The 24,197-nt window shown below is 35.1% G+C and overlaps 1 protein-coding gene across 1 annotated transcript; it reads left to right on the forward strand.

The window, feature by feature from the left end:
• The first annotated feature begins 17,868 nt into the window (after window positions 1–17,868).
• Window positions 17,869–21,174, forward strand: LOC127798897 (receptor-like cytosolic serine/threonine-protein kinase RBK1). The gene is made up of 8 exons (XM_052332539.1): window positions 17,869–18,134; window positions 18,206–18,577; window positions 19,515–19,772; window positions 19,856–20,010; window positions 20,097–20,176; window positions 20,253–20,388; window positions 20,594–20,743; window positions 20,817–21,174. The coding sequence occupies exons 1-8, from the start codon at window positions 18,116–18,118 to the stop codon at window positions 20,973–20,975; spliced, it is 1,329 nt and encodes a 442-aa protein (XP_052188499.1). The 5' UTR covers window positions 17,869–18,115; the 3' UTR covers window positions 20,976–21,174.
• Window positions 21,175–24,197: the final 3,023 nt, after the last annotated feature.

Raw genomic sequence — 24,197 nt, forward strand, 5'->3', positions numbered from 1 at the left:
ACGTTCAAAAGGTAATTTGATTGTGTTTGAAAATGAGGGGTTAAGTCCTTTATAGCAGTGAAGAGGTGATGAAATGGTTCGCCGAATATTGAGACCATGTATTGTCTCAAGATGTCCATAGAGAGTGAAACCCACGGAATGAGGAATGGCTCTAGCATGGAATAATACTACAGGTGATGCCTATCAGTGACGGGTTTAATGCTAGGGACCACTGAATGCAGGTGGGAGGTGGCCACTAGGTTAGCTCATGTTGAGGGACCGTGACCCTCTATATGGAATAACTAGTCTGTTGTAGAGACGATTAAACGCCGAAGACCTAGAGTGAACTGTAGGTTATGTCTGGACTAAGCCTAATTTTCGTGGGGATTGTAGTGTCATGGTAGTGCCACTAGCATGGCGCGGCAGTTCAGAAGTTTGTGTAGCCTGACTTAGGATGTAAATTTCCAATCTTCGAATGAGATGACAATTAAGATTCGATATCATTTACCTCGATGTGATTAATTATTAAAAAATTGTAAGAGGTTGAGATAATTTGTTTGTAATTGATATGCTATTGAGGGAAGGACAAGGAAATGAAATGTTAAAGTACTCAAAACATAACATTCATTCCATATGTTCAAATATAATACAAGAGATCAAGCCGTACAGTCAAAAAAAAAAAAAAAAGAGGGGGGCAAACCATAAAAACTGATAATGTGCCAATGCTCAAGGAAGTCGGCGGTGGCCAAAGATGACTGGACCTAGCTCATCAAGGTCATCCGAGAGTGGCATCTGGCTGCTGCTCGTTTCGCCAGGGTGAGGTAGAGTAGCCTCTGGGATGGTGGGAGGACTAGAGCTCCAGTTGAGATTTGGATCAAATGGAGGAACAAGTAGGGGATGCGAAGAATAATATGCGAATAGTGAATCTTGCAAATAAGCTCGATAAGCTTGCAGCTCACTAACCTGTTGCTGAAGAGCAAGAATGTGAGATACACACCCATAAACAGGATCCTGAAGCCGGGCTTGAGCTTCAAAGAGAAGTGTATCGGAAGCCCAAAATCGGTCATTTACCGAAAGCGGAGTCAAGAGGTTGACGACATTTCTGATAGTATAAACTTCACGAACGGTAGCAAAATGAGCAGTACCACTCTCACAACGAAAATAAGGAGCAAAAATACACTGTGGATGACATCCTCTATTTAAGACTACACAGGCACCACATCGAGACCGGGGGTTCATTGTGTTGTGCCTTGGCATGATAGATATGGATTTGGTTAGATCTAAGCAAACCAGATATGTGTTAGATCTAATTGAATGGATCAAATCAGATATGGGTTAGATCTAATCTGATAAGTCAAATTAGATAGGGGTCAGATCTAATGGGTCAAACCTGAAGCGGATCAAGTCCGGTCGGGTCGGGCCGAGTTGGATCGGGTCGGGTCAGGCCGAGTTGGATCGGGTCGGGTCAGGCCGAGTTGGATCGGGTCGGGTCGGGCCGAGTTAGATTGGGTCGGGTCGTGCCGAGTCCGGTCGGGTCAGACCGATTGGGTCGAATCGACCCCGATATGGCAGCAGTTGCAGAGGCGACGAGGGTCGCTGTGGCGGCTGAGGGAAGCCGAGCAAGGGCCAACGGCTGTGCGAGGGAGTAAGCAGCGGTGACTGCGTGACCGGATCTGGCCAAGGTGTCGGCCGATTGTGCCGGCAGTGATGGCTGGGAGGAGCTGGTGATCAGTGACTAGGCGTGAGGAAGCCAAGCGATGGCTTGCGGCTGATGGCGATGCAACGCTGGGGTGGTTGCCGAGCTGGCGATGGCGGCCGTCGGAGGTGGTGGCGAGGCTCGCGGTCGGTTGCTGATTAGCCGATTTGTGAGTTGCAGAGAAAAGGAAGAGGAAGAAGAAGATGGTGATCGGCGGCTAGGGCATGAGGAAGTCACGCGGTGGCTTGCGGCTGCTGGTTACGCAGGTGCTGCGATGGCTATGGTGGAGACGGCCGATGGAGGCGGTGCACGGTGGTTGTTGCCCTAATTGTGCGTTGCAGAAGAGGAAAGAAGAAGGAAGAAGGAAGAAGAAGGGAATTCGGGAGAAGAATGAGAAAGAAGGAGAAAAAATATATATATATATATATATATAATAATAATATATATGTAAAAATATATATATATATATATAATATATATACCAGAAAATCCTTAAAATATATATATATATATGAAAAAAAAAAATCCCTAGAAAATAGGAAATGGAGATTTACTAATATTTCAAAGATTTTGGAAAAAAAAAAAAAAAAAAAAAAAGGGGTTCGGGCACGTGTTTTGAGACGGTGCACAAAAAATCGAGATAGTGCACTAGAATTGAGGTGATGCACGAGAATCGAGAATTTGCATGCGTTTCAAGGTCAAGGCACACATACCAAGGAAGTGCTTTGAGGCTCAGTCAAAGGTGCTTCGGGGCTTAAGATGAAGTAACTTGTGCAAATTTTGAAGTTAACACGCAAATCAAGATGATGCGCTTATTTCAATGTAAGGCACGAATATCGAGGTAGCCCAATAAGTTTGAGAATATGGAGATTGTAGCCTAAACAAAGATGATTGAGGCTAGGTTGGTAATTAGGTAAGGGAAGTGATCCCAGTTGGCAAGTGACGTCGGATAGTAAGAAAAGTCTCATTATCTTTGTTGAACATGAAATAATTCCTAGTTAGGAGAGTGGTGTGGTGAATATCTCGTTAAGCTCGAGGTATGGACTAGGGTAATACCATGATAGGTGTGTGCTAATTTGGAGTTTTGGGGAAACTCAATCCTCACTATATCGGGCCGTTTGAGATTTTGGAGGAAATGGATCCTTGGTTTACAAGTTAACGTTACTTCCTCAGTTGTTGGGGGTGCACAATGTTTTTCATGTATCTATATTGAGGAAATATGTGTCAAACCCCCAACACGTGATAGATTATCGAGCTTTAGAGGTTAGACAGGATGCTTCATATGAAGAAATGCCTGTTAGCATTTTGGAGCGAAAAGAAAAAGTGTTGCGAAATCGGTCAATTCCGTTTGTTAAAGTCTAGTGGCAACGTCATTCTTCAGATGAGGCTACTTAAGAGCTCGAGAATGAGATGATACGTCTCTTTCCCCGGCTATTTGACTGACTAGGTATGAATTTGGGGGACCAAATTCCCTTAAGGGGGGGAGAAACTGTAACGACCCGTTAGTGGGTCTAGGTGTTATGGGTATTTTAGTTTGCACATTAGAGTTGTTGCCTTTATTAATTAATTGTTAAAAATATTATATGAGTTGGTAATGGGGGTAAATTAATGAAAATAATATTTGGTGTGAAAAAGTCTCAAAGTTGTGGGCTAAATGGGTTTGGGCCTTATTTGAATTAGACCATTGATAAATAATTAAATCTTAAGTGTAAATGAATTGAGTTGAACCCAAATCTCAAGAAAAGTCCATTGGGCCTTAATTGGATTGGGCCATATATTTTGACTTGGGCTTGGGCTATATATTTTGACTTGGGCTTGGGTTATGGGCATAGAGAATGGTATCTTAATTAAAAAGAAAAAAAGATTAAGAAAATGGTAAAATGACCAAAATGGGTAAGAGATATGTGAATTGTGTGTGTTAGTATGAAGGGTAAATTAGAGAAAATTAAAAGGGAGATGGATTGAAAGGAGTTGGGAGACAAGTCTCCCACATTTTTTTTCCTCCTTTTCTTTCTTCTTACTTTCTTGTTCCCTTCTTCTTCTCCCTCTCCCGATTGTCTCTTCTTCCTCCATTGTTCTTCTTCATTGAAGCTTTAAGTGGAGACTATGGAATTTTCAATTTCAAGGGGTGTCTTCATCTCTTTGGATTGCAACCATCTAAGGCAAGTTCCCTTCCTTCTTGTTTCAAATTCAAGATCTTCTTCTTCTTCTTCTCCTTATGATTGTGTAAGTTCTTCTTCTCTTGATTATATTTTAATGCAAGTTCTTCAACCTTGTTTCCATCTTAGAAGGCTTGTTTTCTTCATTTTTAAGTTGTTGCTCTTAAATTCTTATTCTCGGATTCACTGACCATGTTATGTTCTTTGGTCTATAACTCCTTGTGTTTATATCCAAATTGAGATCCGTTTGTTGGGTTGTAAACTAGACATCTTAAGCTTCATTTTAGACACAAGAATCGAATTTTTTTTGACTAAGATTTGATCATGTTATAGCCTTGTAAATCCCTGCTAAGATCTGGAAATTTTACTGCTTTCGAGTAAACTGACCTTGTTGTACTCTTTAGGGTATAACTCTCTGTGGTTATATCCGATTCAAGATCCGTTTGTTTCTATATAAACTAGACTTGATAATATTCATTTGGTAAATTCTTTAGAATTTTTGGCTGTGTTTTGAGCCTACAGTATCCTTGTAAATTCTTGCCCAGAATCTGGAAATTTTCTGCTCTGTTTTTGAATAATCTGTTCTTGCTTCGGTTTTTGGGGTATAATGCTCTGTGGTTATATCCAAATTGTGATCCATTTATTTTTTCTATAAAATAGACTTCATGGGCTTTGATTCGGTATAAGATTTGAAATTTTTGGTTATGATTTGTACCCATAACAACCTTGTTGAATTCTATGTAGAATTCTGTAAATTACTGTTACAAATTCTGCCTTGTTTCGGTTTTCGTGGAATATCTCCTTGTGGTTATTTCCAATTTCAAATCTAGTTGATGTTCCAGAAACTAGACTCATTAGGCTTTGATTTGGTATATCGTTTGTGGTATTTTACCAAATATTGAGCCCAGATTGGATTTTTGAAAATATGCTTGAAATCTGGAAATTTCTAAAATATGTTGTTATTCAACTCTTCTTATGTAGTCTATCCTTCCTACGTTTAAAATTATGATTTTTGTATAGTTCTTCCATTGTTTTTTTGAATTATTCTTGATAACCCTCATTGTTGGATAAAAGGGTTTTATTTTCCTTATTTCGATAAATCTTGCAATATTAATTCGTTTTCTTGTTGAACATTGCAAAAATCTAAACAGGGTTTTGTGTCACCCTACATTTCTTAAGGAATGACATTTATTCATTAGGGTCTAGTGTCATACAAGATTTAGTGTTTCTTGCATGTATAAATTTTGATTCCTTGCGATTATTATTGGGGTAAAAATATACCGTAAATATTGGTTTGGACATTTCTATAAGTATGAGTCAATAAATGTATTAAAATTTACCCTGTGATCATAAGATAGTGCACACTTTAATTTATGTAATTGTGCATGTTAAGCATGATTTGAGATTTTTCTTAATCATTGAGGATTGACATGAAATGGGGATATGCATATGTGATGCATGATTATACTGATTTGCGCACCTATTATTTTGCGCGACGGCTAAGTCCGTGGATGAGAAAGGATATCCTATGAGCGCTTGACGCGGGTGAGGTGGCCATCAACCCAGAAGGCGTGGCTCAAATTGTTATCATTTGTTGATGTATTTTCATGATGCATATATATTCATGAATGGATATATATATATATATATAGGCCGTGAGAGCCTTGAGAATTATGCAAAAAAAATTCCCTACTATTGGTGCATATGCATGAGCATGGGAACGAGTGCATAATATATGTAATAATCACGGCATGGGAAATTAATGTAAACCGAGAACTTATGAGTCGCGTTATACTAATATCTCCTCATAGAGTTGTTTATTCTATCTTGATTATCCCTGCCTTTGATTCTATATCTCCATGCTTTATAAATACACTTGCTGAGCCTTGTGGCTCACCTTGTTTACTCTCATGTCATTCCAGGTACAAGTAGAGCAGTGGTTGAGGGCGAGCCCAGTGGGGCTAAAGCCCAGGGTTAGAAGTGTACAGAGACCTTCCAAATTAGATGGTCTATGTTAGCATTTGTGATGAGGGCAAGTGTGAGGAAATTTTATGTTGTAAAATTTGTTAGTGCCCTTGTATTTCATTTTGTTTAGACTATGGTCTAAGATGTTGTAAACCTTTATGTTAGCTTCCGCTGAGTTTATCTAAGGATAGTATTATGGTGTTGTATGTTATTGTTCTATATCACACTTGTGATGACCTCCTTTCGGATATCCTATGCTAGCGGGACTATCCGGTAGTGGGCCACTACAAGAATAATAAGAGTCGTGATACTTAAAACAAATGTTATTGTCAATGGTTTCCAAATGATAACAAAGAACACGGAATCATTTGTTCAACAATTCCCAAGCTAATAGCTTCTTTTTGAAATCACTAAGATACAAATTTTAAATGATATTGATTTTGTTTAAACCATACAAATTTCTTTTAATAAGGGAAATGATAAAATGAAATAACCCACATTAAATGAATGCATTCACATTAATAAAAACTCAAAAAGTTGTGTTAAAATTATTTAAATCTTACGATTTTTTATGGGTTTTGTTAATGATTGCGTGAAGCGCTCATTCAAGTTTATTTAATGCACTTTATTCTCAACACGACACTTTTACTATTTGGTAATAAATGTATTATATTATAAAATATTTTACCAACCCATAGATAGAAGCATTTGAATACTTATATTTATTTTTAGACTAAATAAATATTTTTTTTATAATTTTTTATATTAAAAATTATATTTACAAAAAGGCTCATATATTTTTTGTATTTGTGCATTTTATCTACATTTTTGTTTCTTTTTTTTTTTAAATAACGTTTATCCATTTCCGTTTTATATCGTATCCGTTTTTGTTTTCGTACAATTTAGGTGCTATACACCTAATTGGAGTTCTTTCATCTTTTTTATTCTTAATAAAAAAAAGAATTTTATTAATAAATGCGTCTAGGATACTCGATTAATGTGCATTTAATTCATTTTATTTTTTAATGCATTGAAACAAATTTTAGAAAAAACTTAAATATTTCAAGTTAGAAACAAAAAAAATTTCACCTCTATTAGTGGATGGAAATGCATTTTTAAATCGAAAACACGTTTTTCAATATTTTTTTAATGTTAAGAAACAATCATGAATAATTTTTAAATTTGTAAAAATTGCCCATAAATGTTTCTTGGTGTTTTGAAAACAATAATGTTTTAGAAATGCCAAAACAGAAGTTTTTGTACATCATAGCATAGCACAAACTCTTCCACTATAAAATGCAATTGTATCATTAATATCTTATATTTAAATAATTAACATTATTTATAATTATTAAAGTAATACTAATGTCCATAATGTAACTTTATATTAATATCTACAAAATCCGTAAATGAAGAATTTGAATAATCAAATAATTATTTTTTTTTCATTCCCCATTAAATTGGACACCTTTTAATATAATATCTTTAATATTTTTCACATTTTTTTAGAGAAAGAAGCTCATAATAATAAAAAAACATTTTGCAAATTCCTAAAGTATTACAAATTGAAGTGAATTCATTTAAATTCTAAAAATTCCTTTTAATAATAGAAATAAGAAAACGAAACAATACCCATTAAATGAATTCCTTTGTATTAATAAAATAAAGATTATAAATTATAAAACACCTATATGCACGGGCAACTCATAATTACTTAATAAATCTTTTAATGACACATAAACCAAGCTAGAGTTAATTAACCCACCTAAGGTTAAGCTAACTCACTTTTAACCCTAACTTAGGTTATTCTTACCCAACCTTGGTTTAGTTTCTTGGGTTAATTTTTATTTAACTCGGGCTAATTCTAGGTAGTTAAATTAGGGCCTTTTAAGACAAGTTAAACATTTGGGCCTATGAATGAAAAAATGGGCCTAACTTTTGAAATTCTCCCAAACCCAACTTGGGTTTAATTTTAAATTCATTTTTGGGCTTCCTCTGAAAGCTATTTGGGCCTCATTAAAGGTCCACTATACAATATAAATAAACTTGGGCTCCAATTGGGCTTTCCTCGTTATCAATGATTCATGCTCAACTATATATATATATATATTGTAATGTGGGAACTCAAGGGATCCCCGATCACAGACAATTTTTGGCTTAAACCGTCTCACTCTCTCTAAAACTCACGATCTGCTTTAACCCAACTTAGGTGTATGGACAAGTTCACTGCAAGGCAAAACCTTTTTTTTTTTTTTAGGTGCTGCAAAGCGAAATTTAGGGCCTAACTCTTAGGATAAACACAAACAATTGAATAATTGTTTATGGAGATAGAATTAAACCTACAATCTCGATATATCCCAAGCTCCAAAACGCATGTGGTGGATAATCTGTACTATTTCTCAATGTTCATGCCCAACAAAATATTATTTAGTGACTTTAAATATAGCTAAAATTGACGACTACACTTTTTAGGATAAGTATGAGGTTGTGGGTTTAAATTTTTTATGTCTCTTAGTGTGAATATTTTTTTGTAATTTTTTATATAAAAAATATTTTCTATCAAAAATTTATATATTATTTACTTAGTTTTTAATACAATAATTGTTTATATATAGTGTTTTCTAATATTAACATTCATGAGATTTGATAAAAAGACAAAAATACCTCAAACATTTGAGAAATGATAAGAGACTTTATCTGACTTTATAATTCTATCGACATTTTTTTTTTACCATTATTTCACATATGTTAAAAATTTAAACATGACAAAAATACTCTCAACGGTTTCTCTCCTCCCACTCCTCTCCACTAATCAAAATTCAGTGGCTTCTTATGTTGCCCACTAACGGACAACATAACAGGTGTCTGCCAATGAGGGGGCGCGGGCCCCATGCACGTGGGGCCCATGTGCATGAGACCCGCGTCCCCTTCATTGACGGACACCTGCTATGTTATCCGTCAGTGAATAACATAACATGCCTGTTAAAATTCAATTATCTATGGGTCTTTGTCTTTAGGTCACAACAGTTTAACCATCACTAAACTAACAGGAAAAAATCGACTATCTATCAGATTTTAGCAAATGAGAAGGATCTAAGGGAGGAGATAGGAAAAATGTGATGGTATTTTGTTATATTAATAATTTTAACAATGATGTGGAGAAGGCTTAGTTAGAATTACAAAGTCAGAAAAAGTAACTATTATTTATCAAATATAAAGAGTATGTTTATTTCCTTGGGGTCAAATTGTAAGGTCGTGTGTGGCAGCCTTGACCACTAGTTCAGAAGCCTTTCTACTAGCCGTAGAATTCTACATCGCAAGTTAGGAATCCTTCTCTTTTTTGAAGAAACCATTAGCTGCCGGAAACGATAGTCAAGGAGGTAAGTTAAATTTTGTTGAACTCACATTAAGCTCGAGTCATAAGTTCACGAGTCAATTTTTAGGCTTGAGCTCTGTTATTTTTGTTTCTCAAAAAGGTCCAAGGCTATGATGTATATTCGGGTTTATCTTCATAGGCTTCGGTCCGAGATTGAAATACCGTTCAATATACCACACATTGGCAGCCCATTAAAAAGTCGAGTCATAAGCCCTTAATTAAGCTTTTAGAGGAAAAATAAGCTGAGCCCATTTGCTCAAGACTTAAGGAAGCCCAACCCCAAGCCCAAACCCAAGCCAAATAGCCCATTAGCCGTGCCCTAGCTCCGTCATATTTAAGGCTTCTTTCTTGCCTTCTTTACCCACATTTTCATGGCCGAACTCTCTCTCTCTCTCTCCTTCTCTCTTTACTCTCCCGATACCTTCATTTAATGGCCGATCTTCGTGTGCTGGTTCTTCCCTTTTCTATCAGATCTACTTCTTATGGCAGGGGGTCTTTCTTTCCTTTGGAAGCCCCTAGTTGATTAGTGAGTAGCTTGTATTTATTTGGTTCGGCATATCCTTTTGAGGTAATCCTTTCTAGACTATTCTTCGCCCTATATCTGAGTGATCGTTCTTGCTCCTTTGTGGATCTAGCGGTGAACATAACCTGTGTGGTTTTGGGGAGAAGTTTTGGTGTTCTGGCCAAGAAGGTTTTGGGCTTCTATTTGTGGGTTTTCGTGGCTTGTTCCTTGTGTGCTTCCGTGAGCCTTGGTGTCCCTATTTTTTGGAGTTACCTGGGTGGTACATATTTGGACAAACCCAGATCTAAGCCTTGACGAGTTATCTTTCTGGGAGTATCTGTTTGCTATTACTCTTTTGTGTTCTTGACTTGTTTTCGATATCTCTTTGGTTTTACTTATATTTGTACTAACCCTCTGCTTTGGTAATTGATCTTTCGCAACAAGCTCAAACAAACTCGAAACTTAATTTGCTATTTTGCTTTATTATATATACATATATTATATTAAATGGTATTAAATTAATATATATAATAATTTTAAATATATTAATATATTTATAAACAAATTTGTTCACGAATTATTCATGAACTTCTAATTGAGTCTATTAGTATTCACAAGCGTCTAATCAAACATATTCGTAAGTTTTAACAAAACAAGATTTATTGAGCTCAAACTCGATTCATTTACATATTGAATTTTAAAATTAGACTTAATCTCAATTTATTTACCTTAACGAACGTATTTAAACAAAATTTTGTCAAGCGGAATATTTTTTCGCTCACGAACGACTCAACTCATTTGTGAGTCAAGCTTGAATAGTGTTATATATATTTTCTGATTGCATGAAGCGGGCTAGACTAGATTCAGCAGGTCGGCCCAATCTCCTGAAGCCCAAATAGACCCAAGGCTGAAGTTGGTAGAGCCAGGTCGCATGTCGCCTACTCCGAGCTCAGGCCATAGAATCATGTGAGTTCTCAATGACGTATTCAACTAGCAGACCGACCATTCAGCTCGTGAGACAAAAAAGGCCGCGTAATAACCGGAGGCAAGACCCACCTGCCTTATTTGGAGCAAACCACATCCCCGATAATACAGAATTTATTCCCGATTTTGTAAAGTTCATAAGGATAAATTATCTTTGTGATATTGTCCTTCTATATTTAGAAGTCATCAAAATTGTAAACACTACACTCTATAAAATAAGTCTCAAAATACCATTATATGGGGATGATCGATTGCATACTGTTACTCTATCGAAATTGTCAGATAATAATCGTAAAGTGGACATTATTCTGACTGAACCACGTAAAAAACTCTCTTGCGTATTGCTTCTTATTTGTATTATTTGTTTCTTCTCTTTACATTTGTGTTTGTCCTATCAGCGCGAGCCGACGAATTACGGTCGACCAATTCCGAATGTTAACATTTGAGATTAAAAATCTTAAATTTTAATTATTCTTCCTAACATAAATAATGAAATGTCAAATTAATCTTAGTAAAACTTAAAACAAGAATAGAGGACTAATGATGGTCCAAGTGACTCTAATATTCTAGTAGGTTACAATTAATTAAGGATATAGACCAATTAATTAGGATTTGGGTGAGTTCAAATTGGGTTGGGTCAATTTGCCCTCTGACACCATCATAACATTAATAGTTACAAATTTTAATTCTATTATATAAATTCTTTTAATGCGACCCTAATCATTTTTACTATCTAGTCTTATATATTATATATATTTAAAAATGATGATGATATCAGGGACCAAACATTAAAGCACAATTTTGGTAAAAGTACTTAAAAAAGAGTTAGTAAAGTAAATGAACAATTAATGTGTATTAAATAATAAAAGTTTGTTGATTTACACGTGAGAGTCTTGGCCTTTATATAAGTGAAATGAACTAAGATAGTCTTGGCCACTAAAGGTCGGATTTTCTCAACTAAGATTCGAGAGTTAAATTCAGTGCTTATTCTTCAAATTTGAACTATTTAAAAAAGAGACGTCTAGTTAAAATATTTAAATCATATTAACGCTTGACATGTATTAACACCTAATTATAAAAGCATTGCTAATGCATCGTCCTAACCACATTCTCTGAACAAAAAAATTCATATTTTTATTTTTATACTTTTATATTTTTTTCATGTGATAATTTAAACTTTTATTTGTTTCAATTACATCTATAGACTTGTATTTTTTAGTCAATTTAACTCTTGTACTTAAATTTTTTTTATTTGTGACAAGACAAATTTTTTGTTGTCTATATTTATATTTTTGAGTTAATTTAATTTCTATATTTTGACATATAAAAAAAAAGGTTAAATAGGTATAATTGAAAGACCGAAAAATTTAAATTGTCAAAAGTGTCAAAATACATTAATAAAATTAACTAAAAAATATAAATAAATTAGTGTAATCAAAATAATAAAAAGTTTAAGTGTCCACATATAAAAAAGAAAAATAAAATTAAATGAGTAAAAATATGAATAAATGTCATAAAATTTTGTGAAATTTATTTCAAATTCCAAATTTTTGCATTTAGAATGAAAGGGATTGTTCGTTTGTATGGAATTGTTCATTCCGTACAAATGAAACAATTAACCCATATGTTAATGAAACCTTAATTCTGGAATCATTCCAAACAGAGCGTAATATTTGTTTGCCGCGAATGATGACGTGGCCAAGCAAAAGCAAGAACATTAGATGAAACAAACTAACCCACATATTAATTAATTAATCATCGTCTTATATCATAATCATATCCATGTGTCTCTCTGTGGTTTGGCGGCCCACTTTTGAATTTGGGTCACCAAAACCAGTCAGAAAGCCAGAAGCTGCCATTGTTGTTCTGTTGAAGGCTCAACTGACTCCCCTTAATTGGCTTCTACTACTTTAACTGACCTACCAACTACCATCACTCAACTGATCCCCTACAAATCCGCATATACAATAATTATATTTATAAGTAACAAAAGAAAAACAAAATGCAAATATATACATAATTTGATCACAATACGTATTATATGTCTCGAAAAGAAATAAACGATTTCACTACGAAAAAGTTCAAGCAAGACGATCTTCGAGTCCCTCAGACATAAAAATTTCAAAAACATCTAGGTTTCTCTCGTGTTCTATTATAGTCTAAAGAGACATTATTATATATTTACTCATTTAGGGTTTCTTCTTTGCCCCACACCGAATCGAATCGATCAAAATTGGAAATTCGATTCGGTTCAATTTATAGACCGATTTAATTCGATTTTTAAATTTGAATTTTTTAGTTATTTTAGTTTAGTTTGGCCTCTTTATTAAAAAAATTAAAATAATTGAATCGATTGAAGTGTCAAAAACGATATTAATTTTTACCAAATTATCGAAATAACTAAAATAACCGAATCAACTTCATCTTTTACATCCTTCGTTCTATTCTCCAAACTACTTCTACTTACTTGCACTTTATTATTTTTATTTAAATAACTATTTGGTCAGTTTAGTTCGATTTTTTAAAAAAGATTCAATTTATTCAAGTTTGAACAATTTAGTCAATTCAACTCACCCATACCCACACCACCAATGGTGGGCTCGAAACTTGGGCTCACCTCATATTTCTCGAAAAAAAATTTACATTTAAATTTTCTCCTACGTTATTTAAGTCAAGTAAGATTTGAATAGCGGGCTCAAATCTATAAATCAAGACATGCTCGAACAATATATATATTTCATTCGAAAAAAACTCGCATTTGCTATTTTTTTGAATAATCTTAAATTCTTAATTTAATTAGGGTAAATTTGAGGGGACAGGAGACAGTTCTGTTAAACTCACTCCCCTAACTAGACTGACATTGGTGAGGTTGGTGACTTGTGGGCTTTGGTTAATAAATAAATGAAAGTATTTTAAAACCAAAGCTTTATTAGGTTTAGTTCACCCACCTAACAATAAATCCTCCTGCCTTCAACCTTTGTTCACGGATTACTTTATGTTTGGGACACTGTTCATGTCCATACCAAAGGCTTCTTCTCACAAGCTCAGTTTATATATAAATTTACTCAAATTTATATTTTTATCTCTATATTTTTATGTTTTTTCGTATAATCACTTGAATTTTTCGTTATTTAAATTATACTGCTGAACTTGATTTTCGAGTCAATTTAACTCATGTACTTTGAATTTTTTCGTGTGACAACTTAAATTTTTTATTGTTTTGATTATACAATTAAACTTGTATTTTTAAATCGATTTAACCTCTATACTTTCATATATATAAAAAAAAATATAAAGTAAAATGATAGTATATACCGTACTCTCTTCACATCAAAGTATAAGAGTTAAATTGACTCAAAATGTAAGTTTAAAAATATAATAAAAATAATAAAAAATTTAAATTATTATACGAAAAAAAATCAAAACATAAGATATTAATATAAAATAATATAGATGGTATTTTAGGAACTCACTTTATTGATGCTACTTCATATATAACACAAAAATACTCTATTTACTTGTATAATAATATATATAAGATATCAATATAAAATATTATCATAAATATTAAACTTTTTTTTTATAAGATTGGAAACTCAATCGAGAGGTCCCAAATCACAGATAATTTTTGGCCCAGACCATCTGTAAAACTCATGATTTGTCTTGACCATGGTTTAGGTGACAAGTTCACTACGAATTAAAACTCAAAAATTGATTCTTATGATAGATACAAATAATTATATAGTCTTGTATAAAAATAATATCGAATTCATGATCTTATGATATCTCAAATTCCTAAACACATGTGACGAATCACCTATCTTATCTCTAAGGGTTAAATATCAAATTTAAATATTCAAATAAGATTTTTATAGGTGCATATAACACGACATATTTGTTAATCATAATTCTCACAAACGATAAATTTCAATAATAAAAAAAAAGGAAGACTATTGAGTGTTAAATAATCGGGTCAATATTTGTTTCTTTTTTATTATTAAAAAAATTGACGAATTTATTAGTTTTACGTACCAAACGTTACTTTCGTTAAATTATTAAATATAAATTTAATAACAAATAGTCATTCGAATCTCTTTAATAATTTTCCCTGTAAATAAAAAATAAAGGAAAAGGACAAATAGCCATGTGAAGTACCAAAAATGCCCACTAGGAAACACCAAATTCACAATCGTTAGTTGGGTTCGTTATTAGGCCCTTTTTGGCGGCGGTTTCGCCAACAATCACGTAGGTGGAAAGCGACGCCACCTTATTTTTTTCGTATAAATTTAAGTTTATTTTTTAATTTTAAATATTATTAATAATTTTTTATAAATAAAAATTTAATGAAAAACAACTAAAAGAAAGTCAACAACTTAAACTTAAATCATACCCCAAACCTCACAACAAAAAGATCACATAAGATATCTAAATAATTAAAAAAAATAAACTATCCTCTTAAAAATCCTTTTGAACGTCACTTTTTAAAATTATTTAATAAAAATAACTCTTTAAGGATCGTGCTGACTTTGGTTGTCTAAAGTTAATAATTATACATTTAATTTCAAAATACTCGTTAAAATAATTACTTAGTGTGCATAAATATATTCATAGTTCAATTTATTGTTTTACGCCAACGTTCGTCGACACGTGTGATGTTAACATAATATTTTTATTATTTATTAATTCTATTTAATTGCTTTTGGGTGGAATGTACTTAGCGCTTTTAGTAATCCCTAATCTAAATCCAACCAAATATCAAGGTCCTTTAAATAATTAACCTTTCTTTTAAGCTTCCATTTACTCATATTTTAAGCTATTTGTGTCTTAAAAGGAAGTTAAAAGAGTACAATGAACAGCGACTTAAACCTGAAGTTTCTTGGTACTGCATGGATTCATAAAAATACGTACATATATATATCTTATGTTGATGGGAAATTAGGCCCAACTTGCCACTTGTCAAACTCGCGCAGATTTGGGGTTTTTGTCTATTGGGATTGACTCAGATTGTCTAGTATTTGATATTTGAGATTTGCGGTTGTATTAGGAGTTAAAATTTATCTGTTTAATTTTTTGATTTATCTCTCATGTTGAAATCGTGAGACCGAACAGTGAGGGCGTGAGTGATAGCGTGTAATCTAAAAAAAAAAAAAAGAATAAGAGTTTACACTTTTTTTTTTTTTTTAAAGAATTGAAAGTTTATATACCTTGATCATAGAGCTTTAAGAGTAATTTTTATTAGGACCTTAATTAGGATATGACTTTAGGGTATGATCCCACACTACAACAAAAATGATTTGTTGAGGCATCTTTTTTAAGGTATTTTTTAGAAAGTGTCCTCTAAAATATCATTTTAAGGCACAATTTAAAAAAATGTCCCAATACAATAATTTTAATGAGGCATAACAATCAAGTGCCCTATAAAATACCATTTTAAGGCACAATTTAAAGAAATGCCCTAATAAAACAATTCTAATGAGGCATGACAATGAAATGCCCTAATAGACAAATATAAGTGGCTTAATAGATAAATCTAATAGGGTAGAATTTTTGAAATGCCCCATTAAAATAATTATAACAAGACACTCTGATGAAGTGCCCTAATAGACAAATCTTAAGTGCCCCAATAGAATAATTCTAATGAAATTTAGATATACTATAAAATAAATATAGGCACATATATTAATAAGATAATGTGTAGATTAGGCGGTCATCACACGTGTGCAAGAAGAAGGAAAGGTTCAAGGTTCGAGCTGAGGGAGAAGTAAGTTAGAGTTGAGAGAAGGCCTTGTGTGGGATATGAAAAATAAATTTATAGTGATTTTTTAGGCATTTTTAAGGGTCGCAACAAACTTAAATTTATAGTTGTTTTTGAGGCATTTGTAAGTGCCTCAATAAGTTTTTGGGGCACCATTACATGGGACATTTTTATTAATGCCCTAATAGTTAAAATGCCCCAATAAACTATCCATTAAGGTATTTTTAAATGCCTTTTAATCCAAAATTTGTTGTAGTGCCAGATGTGATGTCAAATCCATGTTGTTGAGACATTATAGGTTTGAGGTTTTAGTTTTTTAGGATAGACTCTGATGATCAAATTAGTATTCAAGATTGGAAGAATGAGTGGAACAAGTAAAATAATGAGAAGAATAGAAGATCACACTTATCTTATTTTAAAGAATTTAGAGTTTATATATCTTGATTAGGTATGACCTAAGCATAATTTTTACTAAGACCTTAATTGGGACACAGCTTCAAGGTATGGCTCTGGATGTGGTGTTAGGCATGTCTTGTTCAGACATAAGTTTAAGGTTTTTGTCTTTTGAACTAAGTTTTAATGATTAAATTAGTATTCGGAACTAAGAGAATAAGTAAGATAACTAGAGAAATGAGAAAGATAAGAATTCACACTTACCTTATTCCAAAGAATTTGGTGCTTATCAGACATGCCTTAAGCGTGTTTTTACTAAGACCTTAATTAGGACGTGCCTTCGAGATATGGTTTCAAACATGGTGTCAAGCCATGTTGTTGAATAATTCCAAGTGCAACCCTTTATTGATTAAAGTGTTGTGTGTTGTCACATGGTAGATTCAAATGCTCCCCCCCTCTCCCCGCGACATTTTCCATGTCGATCTCCTAAGACTAGTCCACATATCACTCCCCGATAGATCCATATTCCTTTCCTAGATTGATTCAAGTGTCACATTGGGATTAATTATGAATAATTTAATAACCCTTATTAATATCTATATCTATCTATATTATTATATAAACAAACATTATATTTTAGTGTCACGAAATTTTATTAATAAAATAATTTTTAAAAATACCTTTTATTTAAAAATAACTTCAAATATCATCTAATAAATTTTTATTTTTTTACATATCTATAATGCAACCACTCTTCTAATATATGTATATATATATATAAATTAGAGGTGATTGTCCACCGTTAACATATAGAGATGAGTGGGGTTAGCTCCTATTTGAGTTTATTCGCGTAAGATAAATGTTATATTATTTGGCATAAGTAATATAATATTTTAATATATAAATATAAGGTAATGCTGACTATTATTTTTAAAATAATGATTAAAACATAATAAATATACTTTATTTTTATTATATATTATTTTTTATATGAAAAATTATATGCGTATTTATATATGAGCACGTGTATAAATGTGGGACGTATTCATATCGCCACAAAGCTGGTTTCCTTCCGCCCGCCCGCCACAGCTCGCTGCCCTCCGCTCCCACATTTCAAAGGAATAACCTTTTCCTTAAGATATACCATTTCTCTGTCTCTCTCTTTCTTCGATGCAGCTCAGGAGAGGACAGGAGGAGGAGGGAGAAGGAATGAAGCGCAATACGTAGATCTTCGAGCTTCCAATCTCATGTTCAAATCCTTTCTTTCCCCAATATAGAAGCGAGAACCGAAAAACCCCACAACGCCATGGCTGTCCCGTCGCAAGGTAAGCCTTCTTCAAGCCTTTCCTTTTGATTTCTCTGGTTTTTTCCTTTCGTAATGTGGAAAAAATGGCAGAATCGCAAGAGAGCCAAGAGAAAGAGTTTCTGGGTGGGAAGAGGGAAGACCAGGAGAGCGACGAGGAGTCGTCGCCGAGAGGCGTGTTGGAGGTGGCGATCTCCGGCTCAGACTCCGACAACTGCAGCCGGAGTAGCAGCTTCGGCTCTTCGCCGCCCGACAAGCCGGCAGCTCGCCACCATGGCCTGCACTGGAGAAGCTTGATTGGGAGCGTGAGGTGGAAGATGAGCTTGAGGAGGAAGCCGGACAGTTTCCGAATCGACGATGACGGCGAAATTGATACCGGCGACGTGGTGGCCCCGGTGCCGAAACCGTCTTGGAGGAACTTCACCCACCAGGAGCTTGCGGCGGCTACTGACAATTTCAGCTCGGGTAAGAGAGACGTTACCCCTTACTTAGCCGCCTTCTCTGTTTCTTTTCGTTACTGTCTACACAGTACTCTGTTTCTAATCTTAGCGTGTACAAACACTTGTTACCGTTACTTCTTTTTCATTAAAAAGATAAGGGTTCGAGCTTTGAATTCTTTCTCAAAGCAAAAGAAAAGCTGTTCTAACATCAATCCATATTCTCACCCGAAAGTGTTAATTCAAAGTGAATATACCCAACGATCTCATATTGTAACACTTTCTTGGCCATGTCCACTAAAAGTCACCATTTGAAGGACACAGAATCAAGGTTTGAATTGGGTTCTCCCTCTTACTCAGAAGAATGCATGATTCAAACTAAAAGAAGGGGGTCCATCTCAATCAGCTGCGCAGATCAATGCCACTAACTGCTTCTTTTGTCTCGATGTCTTCCATGGCAAAGCCGCCCATGCTTCCAAGAAAAGGACTTTCTTTTGACTGAGAAACAGAACTGGGGGCTCAACGGAGGAAAGTGGTTCCGGGACCAGGCTGCCCATATTTGACTAATTCAGTTGAAAAATCTAAAGATATTCAAGCCATAGAAAAGACAGTTTTCTTCTTTTGCTATTTTTGTCAGTATTTCTGTATATAAAATGATGTGATTCATTGCTAATAGTCAAATAAGCTGATCTTTCTGATGATTTAGTTCAAATTGATGGGTTCTCAAGCTTAAAAGTCAAGTGGGTTCCATCAGAAGTTCAATTTGACTTAAAGCGAGTAGTTGTGAATTTTCCAACACCTTTACTGCTTCTTATTGGGATGTTCGTAGGTTTATAACAATCATTTTGTTATAATTCTACTTGTACTTTGTTAGATAACTCTTCAAATTCAAATCAGATAGAGGGTTGAGCTCTTTTGGCAGCACTAAATGAATTCATGTTTGTGAATGAAATGAACTTTGACAGAGAAGTTGATTGGGAAAGGCGGCCATGCCGAAGTCTACAAAGGATGCTTTCCCGATGGCCAAATTGTGGCGGTGAAGCGAGTAACAAAGAAGGAGAAGAAGGACGAGGATAGAGTCGGCGATTTCTTGTCTGAGCTTGGGATTATAGCGCACATCAACCACCCGAATGCTGCTAAACTGATTGGTTTCAGCTCCGATGGCGGTTTCCACCTTGTACTCCAATTCTCTCCCCATGGCAGCCTCGCCTCCGTCCTCCATGGTGCCATATCCATCTCCATTTCCATTACAAGGTTAAGATTTGATCCAATCTATGCCTGTATAATTTGTGATTCAGAATTGCAGGTGGGAAAGAGATTCTAGATTGGGAGACAAGGTTTAAGGTTGCCCTTGGTGTAGCCAATGGATTGCGGTATCTCCACTGTGAATGCCAAAGGCGCATAATCCATCGAGACATCAAAGCCTCCAACATTTTGCTCACTCAAGACTATGATCCTCAGGTGCAGTCTGGTTCTTGGTTGGTTCCTTTGAACTCGAAAAACAACCTGAATTGAATTTCTCTCTCATTATTTGATTCCCGTGCCAGATATCTGACTTCGGGCTGGCAAAATGGCTCCCACAAAATTGGGCTCACCATGTTGTGTATCCGATTGAAGGGACTTTCGGGTAACTATGCCGTGATTACAATTTTTTCTACCATATGAGCATGATGGCTAATGTGATATAATTTCAAACGGTTCAGGTACATGGCTCCTGAATATTTCATGCATGGAATAGTGAATGAGAAGACTGATGTGTTTGCCTTCGGGGTTTTGTTACTGGAACTCATAACAGGTCGTCGTGCTGTCAATTCCTGTCAACAAAGCCTTGTAATGTGGGTATGGTTTTGGCTACTAAAACTCTTAAAGATTCCTTCTTTGGTCTACTAATTTTGTCGACTGATAACAAAATGACTTGTAACCAAGCAAAACTAGTCGGGGGCTTGGTGGAGCTTCTTTCTTCGCCAGAAACTCCAAATGAAATGCTTTTTGGTGTTATTTCAGTATCCTCGTCGATCTTTTAATCAAATTTGTTGCGTGCCAGGCAAAACCGCTGCTGGAAAAGAACAGCGTGAAGGAGATAGCTGATGGTGGTCTGGGAGAGGCTTACGATGCAGGGGAGATGAAGCGCGCCATGCTCACTGCATCGGCCTGCCTGCATCACTTGCCCAGCCTGAGGCCAGGCATGAACCAGGTATGGAGTGTTTAGCACCATCTTAGCTGATTCATAAGAAGTTCAAATCAGCAAACTTGTTGGATGGATGCAGGTTGTGGAGCTGTTAACGGGCGAGGGAGGAGGAGCAGAGCCGAGGGAGAAGGCGGCGGGAGGGAGAACAGTGATTCTGGACGCCTGTGACATGGAAGATTACTCTTCCACAGCCTATCTCAATGATCTGCATCGCCATAGGCAGCTTGTTTTGGAGTGAAGAATGGTTCCCAGTTCCAAAAATCTGTGTTTTGGTGATTTTCTGATGCTATTTGCTGATAGCAGAGGGGCCTTCATTCACAACAGAGGAAGATGGAGAGGAGGGCATGATGGTGGAGCTGTTTGAGCATGTAATGGGCCATTGTCATGGTCATGGTTACGGCATGTGTGAAATCAAAGTTTTTATTCATTAACTTGTACTCTATCATCTAAAATATCTACCTTCTTTTCGTCTCCTCTTTCTTTTTAATTTAGATGAAAAATACTTTTCTTGAATGAATCAACAACCCTACATGATAGTTGTTTAAAACATTGGCTAAATGTATAAATTTATCTCTTAACTTTTATTTCTTTTTTGTTTTTTATTGTGACATCCTCAATGTTACTTGATTTCATTTACACTTATAAACAAGTCAATATGGACAATTTTCATTTTGTTTGTCACTCTCAATTGCACTTTTAAACCAATAAATTTTACATTATATGAACATTTGGCCAGCATGGCTCATAACGTGTTATGCGCACAGAAAGTGATGGGCTATTAGTGTTGATGATGTATGTAGCATCTCAAAAATTTGGAGACAAGTAAAAATAATTAATTTGGGTGTTTGAGGATATTTTAGAATATTTGAAAATTTTTGAGAAAATATTTATTTATGATATTTTGAAGAAATAAGAAATTAAGATGATTAATTAAATTAATTGGATGTATTTATAAAAATAATAAAATAACATATAGTAGCAATAATAACAATAATAATAATAATAGTAATAATAATAAAGTAAATTAAATTAAATTAATTACTTAATATATATATTTATATGTATGTATGCATGGCGTGGCCTTGTCTTGGCCATATCTTTTTATGGCTTTAATGCCATTGAATTGTGTGCAAATGGAATAAGCTTGGGTTGGGAGGAGTAGTGCGCTGGGAAGAAGAAAATAAGAAGAGAGGAAGAAGAAGAAGAAAGGGAAGAAGAAAGGGAGGTGAAAAAGGAAAGAAGGGAGAAGAAGAAGCGCGCAGGGAGCAGTAGGCGCGGAAAGGAGGAGAAGAAAGAGCGTGCAGGGAGCAGTAGACGCGGAAAGGAGGAGAAGAAAGGAAGAAGAAGAAAAAAAAAAGGAAAAGAAAAGAGAGGAAAGAAAAGAAAATAAGGAAAAATAAAAAATTTTTAGAATTTTTCGGCATAGAAAGTGATCAGGTACGTGGGTGAAAATTAGTAGAAGCGTGATATGTGTAAATTATAAATTTTGCGCGATTAGAAATAATTAATTTAAGTCTCAGTTGCGTTATTTGCTAGGAAATGATTTAATTCGCATCGGGAGCACAAGAGAGGCTAAAAGCAGCTATTTTCAGGTAAGCTCCTAACCCTCTCCTCGCGTTATTTATTTCACTTGAAAGTCTTCGAGGTTTCTTATACTCTAAACCCTCCCTCACCTTGACTCGGTTCCACGCATCAATAACAATAATTCGCGTGGTAACCACTTAATGACTTTTATTATATTAATGGGTTTATTGTTAATGGAATGAGCTAAGCAATGGCGTCATGGTATTTTTCATTTCAACCGTCACGGAGCTTCGTATCGCTCCGCTTTCCTTGGGAATGATGCCGTACCCATTGGGTTAGGTTCTTAGAAAAGTTGTTTACGGTTTAATGGGGTTTTATTAATAATTTATTATGTATGTTGAGATGGCTTTATGTGAATGAAAAGTAATGAGAATGATATTACGATGTTATGCGGTTATGTACATGAAGGGTTATGAGTTATGGAGAAATGTTATGTAAAGTTAAACTGGGAAGATATAAAGTTAATAGTGTCAGTAAGTGTGTCTAAGGGTATGGGTACAAAGCCACTGACTGTTGACCGTGGATCGTGGCAGTTGATGGCTGGATGTATGGGCGTTAGTCATTGGTTGTTACGATAAGCGCTAGATGGCCAGAAGAGCCGGTACTCCAGATTCCCGCCTTGGTTTGTGCATTTCATGATGTGTGTGCTACAAGGGGCTGGGTTGCATTCACGTGGGGACATGCTTTGTGTGTGATGGGATGTATGAGCATTTGCATCACCCGGTTGGTCTAAGAGCCAATTTGGATACCCTAGGTGAGTATATGCATTTAGAGCATGCTGCATGTGTGTATTCCTATGTGAGGCGTAGCAGGGCTTGATACTTGGTTTATGGGGGCCTTGACATCACGTTTATGTTACAACGGCCATTGCATTTCTTATGTGTTGCATTGCATGATTTTATTATTATTGTTATTCTGGACGGGAGTACCGTGCCAGGTGTCGGGAGTACCGACTCGATAAGACCTTGGGGTGAGACCCGTGGCGACATAAAGACCTTGGGTGAGACCCACAGCAACAGTAAGACCTTGGGGTGAGACCCACGGCAGCAGATTATGATGTGAGCGACATGAATGAGCATGTAAGGGAAATGGAATGGTAGCTTATAAAAGACTGCCAACAGGTATGTATGTGAGACTCGGGTGCCAATGTGTGACTTATGTGAGTCCCTGGTTCCTTATGTGCAGTTAACTTTATGTTATGCATGTAGAAGTAAGGTACATATGGATCATGACATGGCGTGATTGCATTGGCATGAAATTGCATGGGGTGTCATGGGAAGAGTCATATCCTAAACCCTCAGCCTTCTTTTCTAGAGCTTCCTGAGTCTCGCGACTCATTGTTTTCCATTATTCTAGGTAAGAGAAACGCCTGTGATAACAGGTACGTGCAGCGGGGTTTGGGTCCAGGCCGTCAAATTATGGTAGCAAGTGCAGAACTCTCCCAAAACTAGATCCTGGGTGTCGTTGTACTTCTGTTAAGGTTAAAGTTTACGTTTTTGAGATTATCGTATGCTATGTAAGCCTAGGTGGGCCCAAGAGATGAATGGTTTTGTAAAGATCATAATGAGATGTTATAATAAAGAAAAATTATGATTTCTAAAAGGATTATGTGTGTGTTATAGGAGTGTCATGATTCAATATCATTTTAGTAATGACCATCTCACGGATCATCTATGCGCGCGGAGGTTCCGGAAGGCGGGCCATTACAATATAAATTTTATTTGTATTAAAAAACTTAAAATCAAAAGAATAGTTAAATTCAATTCTTCTATTCTCTTTTTCTTTTTCTTTTCCTTTTTCTTTAATGTAGTCTCTTTATAACACCAAAATGTACCTATTAAAATCAAAAGAATAAAGCAAATCCACAACCTAATTC

The sequence above is a fragment of the Diospyros lotus genome, chromosome 4, assembly GCF_014633365.1.
Source record: "Diospyros lotus cultivar Yz01 chromosome 4, ASM1463336v1, whole genome shotgun sequence".
NCBI lineage: Eukaryota > Viridiplantae > Streptophyta > Magnoliopsida > Ericales > Ebenaceae > Diospyros > Diospyros lotus.

Coding starts and splice junctions, on each gene's coding strand:
- LOC127798897 (XM_052332539.1), top strand. Junction 19,773..19,855: donor CCTCGCCTCCGTCCTCCATG/GTGCCATATCCA, acceptor TCAGAATTGCAG/GTGGGAAAGAGATTCTAGAT. Junction 20,744..20,816: donor TGAGGCCAGGCATGAACCAG/GTATGGAGTGTT, acceptor GGATGGATGCAG/GTTGTGGAGCTGTTAACGGG.